Consider the following 10,913-nt stretch of genomic DNA (forward strand, 5'->3'; position numbering starts at 1 on the left):
CTGTTTCTCTTGTGTCTTTCAGCTCATACTGCTGCACGATCTAACAGAGTCCTATGAGCAACACATGCTTGTTGGTTTACAGAACGTTTCTAACAGATTTGGTTTGGATGAAAAAGCTGCAGGCAGGAACACTGGTGGGTTTCATCCCACAGACATGAAGTTAGTTTAACTGGTCACTAAAATATTTATCTCACAGACAAAGAATGTGGAACTTGAAATAATAACTTTTTGACAGAACTTCCAGTACTTTGACCAATTAATATGTCTATGATGTCGGCTGGATATGTTGATGTATAATAGCTGACAGTGTAAATACAGTAATGTTTCTGTCACATTTAAACGGATGAAGACAGTTGCTGCTCATTGAAAAGGGACATTAATTAAATTCTATTTGTTTCTCTCTTTACTGTAGCAGTGACCTGCTCCTAAAATCATTCCTGGTCTTAGGGCTCCTCCTCTGGTGGCTTCATGTAACAAGTGTTCACACACTGAGGGGTTTTTGTTCAGCTCTACTGATGGTTTGTGTTACTGTGACTCTCTGGCACAGTAATACACAGCAGAGTCTTCAGGCTGCATATTCTGTCCATTTAGAGTCAGTGTCTTACTGGAAGATTCTACGTCAGCACTGAACTTGTTCTTCAGTGAATCTTTGTAGTATGTGGTCCATCCTTCTCCTCCACTCCAAATCCACTCCAGTCCTTTTCCTGCAGGTTGTCTGATCCAAGCTGATCGATAGCTGCTTACAGAATAAGAGACCTGACAGGTGATGGACAGACGTTGACCTGGCTGCACAGTCACAGAGTCTGGCTGTGTCAACTGTTCACACTTCACACCTGGTAAAAGAAAAACACATTTGTGACAAATTATCAACTTGTTCTGTAAAAGACTGTTAGCTATGACAAATCCAGGGAGACTCACAGGAACCAGCTGCCAACAGCAGCAGCAGAGCTACAGAGAACATGGTGTATGTTGAAATCAAAGAGCACTGAACTCCACTGACTGTCTGATGTGGAGTTTTATACCTGAGAAACAAAGGAGCATCACTGAGTTTGCATAACTGGAACCAATAGAAGACCCTGCTGTTTAAATTCTACTGTACAGAAAATCATCAAGTACATTTTCTTACTTTGAAACGTGTGTGTTTTTAAAGGTTTTTACTTAGATGTAACAAAATGTACCAGTCACATATAAGTATCAGCTAAATGTAAAGTCAGTGTGGTATCATTTATAATTAATGCAACTGCTGTCAATTATTTTATTCTGAAATCTCAACACCATGAATGAATGTTTTTACATTTTTAACCAAGAATTAATCTCTTTCGCATTCAATGTGGTCTGAGGGTTTTTTTTTTTCTGATGGTTTTTGACAGATTATGTCAACACTTTACAACAAATTAGCCTTTATTTACAACATAGAAATAGAAACAAGCACATGTATATTTCCTCTATACCTACATTATGTAGTGTTAGTATATAATATATATCTTAATATATTCTCACAGTTTCACAAACACAATCTTTTCTTTTTTAAATGGACAACAGATTGAAGTTTTTTCACCTGTCTCAAAAAGGTATGAATATAACGTGACATTATATATCTTGTATTCAAAGTAGTTCAAGCAACTGACCACAAAACTAATTTAAGAATGTACTTTTTCCTGAGGCATATGTGACTAAAATATCTTTCGTGGTCTGAGGCTCCTCCTCTGGTGGCTTCATGTAACAAGTGTTCACACACTGAGGGGTTTTTGTTCAGCTCTACTGATGGTTTGTGTTACTGTGAGTCTCTGGCACAGTAATACACAGCAGAGTCTTCAGGCTGCACATTCTGTCCATTTAGAGTCACTGTCTTACTGGAAGAGTCTAATTCAATGCTGAACTTGTTCTTTAGTGAATCACTGTACACTGGGGTGCATCCAGCACATGAATATCCAATCCACTCCAGTCCTTTTCCTCCAGGTTGTCTGATCCAAGTTGTAGCATAGCTGCTCACAGAATAAGAGACCTGACAGGTGATGGACAGACGTTGACCTGGCTGCACAGTCACAGAGTCTGGCTGTGTCAACTGTTCACACTTCACACCTGTGGAGACAACCATGTTGAACATTGAATCAGTGTAATAATGTGCTGTGATGATACTGTCAGTGTCTGTGTCTCAGTGAGACTCACAGGATCCAGCAGCCAGCAGCAGCAGCAGAGCTACAGAGAACATGGTTGCTATTGAAGGTGATCTGATGGGAGCTTCTCTTCTTCTGCTGCAACTGACAGCATGATATCAAGTCTTTATAGCAGACTGGGAGGAAGCTCACTTTGCATAGAGAAGGACAGTGACAGGCCATAAAAGATGTCGTGTGAATCATTGCAAGTACGAGATTAATTCATGACTCTAATGATCGAGTGACACTTGAGTTAAACTGAATTAATCTGCTGTAAATAGTGAAACTATTGTATTATTGAAGTGACAGAGATACTTAAATCTGCCTTTTTCACACCCAGAAACAATAATTGAAATATTCTCACAATAATGTTTCTACAAAGGAACATCAGACTGAATGGATTTGTATCTGCCTCCAACCGTATCTCTTTTCTTCCCCCAGAATAAAATCAGACATTATATATCTTATATTCATGTATGAAAATGTGTTATGGCTATCACTGTTTTTTTTTATTTATAATGATTAAATTTATGTTCTTGTCTGTATTTAACAATTATCTGACTTTTCCCTATTAGATGGGATGAATCACTTTACAGTTTTTTAAAATGCATTTTATTTTACAATACATTGCTGCAGAGAAGCTTATATTGATGACAGTAAACAAGAATTGCAGACTAATGAACCTTTTATGAAAAATCCTTCAGTTTAGTTAAATGATCAGCAAAATCTATTAAATAGTTCCATTACAGTACAAATGTAAACTGAACCTAAGGTTTGTACAATAGTTCATAAAATCATTCGTGGTCTGAGGCTCCTCCTCTGGTGGCTTCATGTAACAAGTGTTCACACACTGAGGGGTTTTTGTTCAGCTCTACTGATGGTTTGTGTTACTGTGAGACTCTGGTACAGTAATACACAGCAGAGTCCTCTGTCTTTAAGTTGGACAGTCTCAGATACACCATGCTGTTGCTGTTATCTCTGGTGATTTCTATACGTCCTTGTACACTGCTGGCATAATTTGTTTTACTTGCATCAAAGTAAATAAGCCCCAACCATTCCAGTGTTTTTCCTGCAGCTTGTCTGATCCAGTGCATCCCAGACTGACTGAAATCAAATCCAGTTCCCTTGCATGAAAGACTCAGAGTTTCCTGAGGCTTTTTCAACACTGAAGTTGAGGGAATGGACTCCAGAGCCTGCCCATACAAACCTGCAAAAGAAGCAGGACATGAGTAACATAAGAGCCAGATTACGTGTGCATTTGAGTGTAAGGACCAAATAAAGCAACTTACAGGGCAGACAGAGAACTGTCAGCAGAACAGTCAGTTTGTCCATCGTCTCGTGACTGAAGATGTGGAATCAGCTGCAGTCAGTGAGCGAGAGGACAGACGTATACCCTCTGCAAAGTCTGGATTTGCATTAGTTTACATTTGGGGGGGGGGGGGATACGCTAGCTGAGACATAATTCAATTCAAATCACTCATACTGAAACTGTGAAATAGTTTCTCCAATGGTCTCTTTCATTAACAATAAACAACAATGCAATGAAAGACATCAATAAATTATTGGGTTAGAAAAGGAACATAAATAGTATTTTATGTTGTAAAAAGTATGATTAATGATGTTATGCAAAAATATATCAGAAGTGATTTAATTGCATCTGCTATCTGACATCATGAGCAGAAAGTCAGATTATACTAAACATGTTTACATACACCCTGTACAGACAGAACAGGCAGACTGGATGTTCCTTTGTCCTTTATGTAAACCTCATAATAATAGAAGAGAAAATGACAGATGGTAATGTTGTTTCACAATTCATTATGATGGAAAAACCTATGTCGGTTAAATCCCCTAAGCAGGAAGTCACAAACCACGACCTCAACTGTTGCTTTCACATGTGTCTGTGTACAGTGGCAAACTGGCTTTTTCTGTCACTTCAGATTTGAAATCTCCTGCTGCCCCCTGCTGGTGATTATTAGAACAAGTTGTTTGAGGTTTTTGCAGCGCTTCCACACCCTGAGCTTCCTGCAGGTTGTCTGATCCAGTTCTTCCCATACTGACAGAAATAGCACGGTTCGTTCATCATTTTGTGGTGATGTGACGTGAACTCTTCGCACTCAACAAGACAGTCAGTCTGCGGGAAGACGGAAGGACAGTGTGTCCTCTGAAATACTTAGATTTGCATTGACAATCCAAATCAGCAAATTCAAATGGGATGAAAGTTAAATAAATTCAACAAAACAATTTTAAACTAACAAAGAAATTTCAAAAATACTCCTTACTGACAATAGAGGTCAATTACGTATAAGTTCTCAAAATCCAAAGACAAATGTTATGTTCATTTTTTCCTGTAAACTCTGTCTGTATTTAATATAGTAGTGTCAACAAGATTAGTGCTGTTATGTAAAAAGGAATGAAACGTGATTTCACGGCATCTGTTATTTGACATAATGAGCGGCTGTCAGATTATATACTGAACATATTTGCATTTTCTACATACAGACAGGACAGACACACGGAATTCCTTAAATTTGAAACAAAATCTCACTGAACACAGTCAAACAAAAAAAAATGTTAGAATAAAGATTTGAAAATAGCCTCTAATTCTACCAAATCATGTTCAATTATGTAATAAGCTCATTGACTATGTGTTTATATAAAAATCCTGTAAGTGGTGCAGTCATAATCATTAATATTCAGATTATGAACAGACGTAAATTCATTTATGTTATTTTTTCCATTTATGTTTAAAGCTGATAATACATGTGACGCACAGACTTTAAACCACTACACTTTGTTCCTCCCCACTTTCCCATCTGTTGTATGCTGTGTTGTAATAATAGACAGAAAGCTTTACCCAGACTGTCACTTACTCACTAGCACAATGTGAAAGGATGCAAGGCTCCAACAAACTGCAAACAATAAAATACGCAGATTTTAGTTGTGCACAGGTTCTTATTTCTCCCAAAAGAATCAGTGCTTCCATAATCATCACACCACATCCACTGCTTTATAGAAGAAAGCAAATGTGACACATGTAAAGTAATTATCCCAATGTCATCATAATTACATGCTTATTTTTAACATGTGCTACCTAAGGCTAATTTATCCAATCATGAGCCAATCATATCAAAACCATGGATACTTTTTGCAAATGAATAATAATGATTGAAATCCAAAGAGGAGGCAAAACAACTGTTGGCATCATATCTAAAATTTTCATTTTCTGTTTTTTACTTTTAAAGTTTCTATTTTCATCATATCTAAAATCAACAGCAATTCTTGACTGTGTATATAAAATTTTGTATGTGCAGAGCATTAAGCCTATCTTTCCTTTCTAGACCAAAGCTGTGGTGATAATCCATAAGGGATCTTATCCCTCCTCTCCGGGATACGCAGATCACCACTGGTCGCACATACACCCATGCACACATGCACGTGCTCTCATGAAAAAGGAAACCAGCATCACATTTGATAGTAAATTTCTTCTTCTTGTTATTATTATTACTTTTTTTTTTTACAAAGAAATTCATACATACAGGTAGAATAGGATCTCAACTGATACTTTCATCATGAGCATTAAACAAGCCTGCATTTTTCTCAGAGGAGGAACAAAGAGAGAAGTAAGTCATGGTTTTCTAATTTTGCACTACAGCTTGTGGTTTCATAGCATTTTTTATTAATATTTTTTTTGTAATTAAATGTCTTTAGCATAAGAGTTTTAAATTACAACTTATAACTTGTTTATATAAATATAGGATTTTTATGTGTTTCATTAGTTTAAATCTTACTTTCACCAGTTAATTTCCAAAAGAAATATTAGTGTGTTTATTACTGGGGGTGTTATTTTTGGCTGAAGGGGAAAAGATGCTCAAAGAACTAGATAGAACAAACTTTTTAGCTTGTTCTTTAGGCACAAGCATCGGCACTCAAACACTTTATATTTGCCCTGTATCTAGTTTCAGAGGTTATGGTGCAAATAAAATCACTTAGTGACTGTATTCATCACTCACCCAAACAGTAACTGTATGGAAACCTGTGCTGATATTTTAATTCCAAAATAAAGGCATTTTGTTTATTATCTGGGATAAACCAGTTAAGACACAGTGAGATTTAGGAAAATGTTTAAGGATTTGAGAGATGAATATGACAATAGCTGTTAGTCTGATTGACATGTGAAAACAAATGTCAGAAGCAAACAAATGTATTCAGAGATTATGACAAAGCCATGTTCCCAGAATATGCAGAAATACATTAATAGGGGTTAATCCGAAAGTCATTTGCCCAATCCTGAATCTTATATGAACCGAAACAAAAGAGGTGTAAAGTCATATAATAACTTTTTATTATTTAGCTTTACGTTCAGTCGTTTTGCAGCTTTTGTCCAGTGATGTATCAGTGAGGCAAAGCAAGCAAAAGGGGGAAGTCAGAGAAAACAAAGCGTCAGGAGAGTAAATTGGTTCTGTTTTATCAGTAAAAGTTCCAAACAGGAATTAATTAATTATTAATAATGCTGCTGTTCCAAGTTATCTACAGAATATGTGCCTAAGTAGCATATTTGGAGTTTATACAATGTTGCTGCCTTGCAGAAAGACACAAGTGGCTGTGGATATGTCAATAATTGAAATTTGGTGGAAAACATAGTTTTATGTCGATGTAAATTTTTGCAGGGAAGAAGACTCACACATGAGGAGATAGAAGGTAATTTTTTTTTTATGCTTTCAATTTAAATAGTTTGTGAGTTTTTGCCTTTTACATTTTCACGCCTCCTCTGTCTGTGTGTTGTTCAGAGTTACGTGAAGCTTTCGTAGAGTTTGATAAAGACAAGGATGGCTTCATAACCTGTAAAGACTTGGGGAACCTGATGAGGACCATGGGTTACATGCCAACTGAGATGGAGCTGATACAACTGAGCCAGAACATCAACATGAATTGTATGTCCAGTAATTTATGACGTGAAAGTAAACAAAACTACAACTAATTAAGTATATAATGCATTGTTGCAGGTACAAAATGTTTAAATGTTGTTAAAAAAAATTATTATCTTTGTGCTTGTGCATAACAAAATTATTATTATTATTATTTTTATAGAAAAAAATACTGATAAGATAAGATTTCAAAACAATACTGAATGAACCCCAAGGCTATTCAATGTTCTGAACCTCTGTGGAACATTTTATTTCCATATTCCTTTATTTTAAGTGTTGGATCAGTGAAGTGAATACATGATCTGTGGCTGCAGAATAATTTAGTTATAAGTGAACCAGACGATGGTGTGTGAAGTATTGATGTTTGAACCCAGAAATGTGTAACATAATGACTTCTATGAAGTCAAATAACAGAAAGCTGCCGACAACACCTGCCTATAGTTTTATCATAACGTCGGTAATGTCTTTGCAGTGGGAGGGCGGGTGGACTTTGAGGATTTTGTGGAGCTAATGACTCCAAAACTTCTGGCTGAGACTGCCGGGATGATTGGGCTGAAGGAACTTAAAGATGCCTTCAGAGAGGTGAGCACTTTCTTTTTGGTCTTTTGGTCGTCACATAATATAGTGAATGATAATAATGAGCGGAAACTGTGATTGCAGTCCAGTCCAAGTTTCCTAAATGCACTGTTCTTCCAGTTTGATATAGATGGTGATGGTGCGATCACATCGGAGGAGCTGAGACAAGCCATAATAAAGTTATTAGGTGAACACACCAGCAAACGTGAAATTGAAGCAGTGGTCAGAGAAGCTGATAACAACGGAGACGGAACAGTTGACTTTGAGGGTGAGCTAGTCCAAGCACATTGGTATCTGTATGTCCGACTAAAAAACATGAGCATTCGTGAAAGAGCTTAATTGTCTGTTTTAAATCTGCATCTGTTAACTAACCAGTTTTTTGTCCTTTCTGTTTACAGAGTTTGTGAATATGATGTCAAAGAAATGAGGACAAGGACACTTTAATTTCCTGTGATTGCCTTTTTCATCGAGTTTTATGCAGAAGACAGCCGACTTCTTCCAAAGAATTATGCTTTATTTTCCTGTTATTTGAAAGGCATCTGTCTTGCACAGGAGCATCTTATCTTTATTCATTTAAAGTGAAGAAATTATATCATTTAGTTAGCGGTGGGATATACACACATCACAACCAGTTTGAGGGGGGTCGGCACAGGAGAAGGAAAAGTTTTTCATCTATTTTGTTACTTACAATTTTATAAGACCTTATACCCTTAAATTCTAAATATCATAGATGTCACAAAGCAGCAAATCCAGATATTTTGATATAAAGTAGTTAGATCATGTTAGTTGTGTTTGGTCCCAAAATGAAAAAAAATTGCCCCCCTGTGCACCATTAAATCAAAGCAGCATGAACAAAGTGACCAAACTGCTTCTCACGAGTGAGCAAACCCGCAGCAGCTTAATCGAATGTGCCGTAGTAGTGCCGTCTGTTCTTGTCCAAAAAAAATATTAAACACGTAGCAGCTGGACACACTGTTCCACTGAGTGACATGTTTCTTCATTCCGCAAATTTTGCATCTAATCGTGATAATGGTTTGTAAGACTGGTGTGTTTTTGGTTGAATTTAAAAAAAACAACGGTCTACAGCACAGCACTAAAAGTAAGCAAAAGAAATGCATATACTTATTTTAGTGTCTCTAAGTAAAATGGCCAATGGTCTGTAGTTATTTCGTGCTTGGCTACTTTATTGGTATCCAAAGAGATTCACACACACAGCGCTGGAAGAGCTGCTTTGTAGCTGGCCTATACTCACCACGAGCAGCTAAGTTGGGCTTCGGTGTCTTGCTCAAGGAATCTTTTGCATTTGACAGCGGGAGTTGGGAATCAAACTAACAACCCTGCGATGGGTGGACAACTGCTCTACCTCCTTAGCCATAGTCGCTTCTAATTAATTTAGAAAAGTATTTCCAAAAATGGCCATCCCATCACCGTGACATCTTACCTAGGCCACCCAAATATCTAGAAATTGCAATGGACGTAAGGTTCGGCTCACATAATATAAAACAATGGAAGAGATGGAGAAAACTCCCGTGTTCACCATTTGGGTGTATTAAGTATCAAAACCTCTTCCCTCTAACATCAATAGTGTAACACTATTTCATTTTTTTTTCATATGTTACATTTGGGAAAAACCCCTCACCCATCCCTGATCATGTCTGAGAAAAATAAAAATGGGAAGATGGATCCTTAGCTTCTTAGCATTTGATAATAGGACGATCTGTGGTTGTCATCATTCAACTGTACGCCTGCATCTTCCCGGATGGGTGAACTGGTATTAAATTTTAAAGGGGGTTTTCATCATGGATGATGACATTACACCTTCCATGATAAGACATCGGTTGATGATTTGCAGCTCTCATAATGTATCAATCCTGAGGACAGTTATCAATCAGCTGACGAATGTTCTGCACTGACCGAGTGGCCGCAGTCAAGGCTGCAGTCACATTCTTTTGATGTGACTGTAGCTGTGACACTGGCAATAAAACCATAAGTTCCACTGATACCTCAAGAACACGAGCGTATGAGGCCTGTGTTTCCTCTTCTACCGCATTATCACCCACGTCTCTGTCTCACAAGATGGCAAAAGGTGCTCACTCTCTGCTTGGAGTTTCTTTAGCAGCTGCATCCACAAAAGTGTTTCCGTTCGTTTGTAAATGAGTAATGTTAGCGATTACTTATTCTTACAATTTTTGGAAAAAGATATTGCAAGGTAGGACTCAGATGTTTGTCATTTTGTTGTTGTTGTTTTGTTTTGTTTTTGCAAGTTCTACTTTATACCTCAAGTTGTTCGGGTGACGCACCAGCCTGATAAGATCTGCTGATCAACGTGACCAGTGAGGATTTATGTATTAAGTTGTGCTAAGTTAGATTTTCTTTCTGTGTACTTGTGCATAGATATTATAGGGTTCCCACAGGATGATCCCTAACGGTTTATAAAATATGACTGCCGAGCCAAAATCTGACGCTGCACAAATCTGTGTCCAAAGCTAAGTTTGAATGGCTCAATTATACTAATAATTGCATGGGTACATGCAGTAGGCCCTTTTATTTTTTGCTGTCTGCAAAAAATATTCAAAAATAAAACTTCATGACCAATACCTAATGTGACTGGTGTTTAAGTAAAGTGGTATTGATTGTTGCCCTTTCGTGGAATAAACATGATAGAATCGGGCCATACCGGTCATACCGCACGCAGCTTCAGTAAGTCTGAACTAAACTAACTTATGAAACATTGCACAATATGAGGCACAATAATTTACTTTATTGTAGTATAATATCGCTCCATAATAGTTCTGAATTGTAACCTGTTGTCTAATAGAAATAGATTCACTTATTAAATATTTTGGTTCATCTGCGTCTTTTTCTGAAAATAATCCCTCTAGGATTGCTGGTGCTGTTGCACAGCAAAAAATCAACAGGAAACCTGTTGAATATGACAATAGCTTCTTCTTCTCTGTGAAATTGACGTGCTGCAGACCCAAACACTGGTTTAAAAACATTACTGTGACACTGCAAGGTGCATAACTTCTGGTGATGGGAGGTGGACAGCATGTGGGATTAGAGCTTCATTCCAAGACTGGCATCTCTTAATGCCGACCTATGACAGTGACACTCATGAGCCGTATATATTATTCGCTTAAATCCCACACACGTCAATAGGGTAAATAGCCGTTGTGAAAAGAACCATACATCTTGGAAAAAACATGCATAAAATTACATATAAGTAATGTCAGGGATAATCTGTCTCTCTGGG

The 10,913-nt window shown here is 37.3% G+C and overlaps 1 protein-coding gene and 3 gene segments (V, D, J or C); 1 reads left to right on the forward strand and 3 right to left on the reverse strand.

Annotated features, from left to right (window-relative positions):
- Positions 1-525: 525 nt before the first annotated feature.
- LOC137100503 (immunoglobulin heavy variable 3-23-like) lies at positions 526-1,237 on the reverse strand. The segment is given in 2 exon segments: positions 526-833; positions 919-1,237. Coding segments are annotated over 2 exon segments (351 nt in total).
- Positions 1,238-1,774: 537 nt separating this feature from the next.
- Positions 1,775-2,212, reverse strand: LOC137100128 (Ig heavy chain V region XIG14-like). The segment is given in 2 exon segments: positions 1,775-2,082; positions 2,170-2,212. Coding segments are annotated over 2 exon segments (351 nt in total).
- An 831-nt stretch (positions 2,213-3,043) lies between these two features.
- On the reverse strand, positions 3,044-3,488 carry LOC137100129 (immunoglobulin heavy variable 3-33-like). The segment is given in 2 exon segments: positions 3,044-3,363; positions 3,446-3,488. Coding segments are annotated over 2 exon segments (363 nt in total).
- A 2,231-nt stretch (positions 3,489-5,719) lies between these two features.
- On the forward strand, positions 5,720-8,087 carry cabp5b (calcium binding protein 5b). Its single transcript, XM_067477616.1, has 6 exons — positions 5,720-5,779; positions 6,827-6,857; positions 6,947-7,090; positions 7,557-7,666; positions 7,781-7,928; positions 8,059-8,087. The coding sequence occupies exons 1-6, from the start codon at positions 5,729-5,731 to the stop codon at positions 8,085-8,087; spliced, it is 513 nt and encodes a 170-aa protein (XP_067333717.1). The 5' UTR covers positions 5,720-5,728.
- The last annotated feature ends 2,826 nt before the right edge of the window (positions 8,088-10,913 follow it).

This window comes from Channa argus, chromosome 15, assembly GCF_033026475.1.
Source record: "Channa argus isolate prfri chromosome 15, Channa argus male v1.0, whole genome shotgun sequence".
NCBI lineage: Eukaryota > Metazoa > Chordata > Actinopteri > Anabantiformes > Channidae > Channa > Channa argus.

Excerpts from the sequence above, each read along its gene's own strand:
- cabp5b (XM_067477616.1), top strand. The coding sequence starts at position 5,729 with ATGAGCATTAAACAAGCCTGCATTTTTCTCAGAGGAGGAACAAAGAGA. Across the intron at positions 5,780-6,826 it reads GAGGAGGAACAAAGAGAGAA|GGAAGAAGACTCACACATGA; the intron begins GTAAGTCATGGT and ends AAATTTTTGCAG. Across the intron at positions 7,091-7,556 it reads CCAGAACATCAACATGAATT|TGGGAGGGCGGGTGGACTTT; the intron begins GTATGTCCAGTA and ends ATGTCTTTGCAG.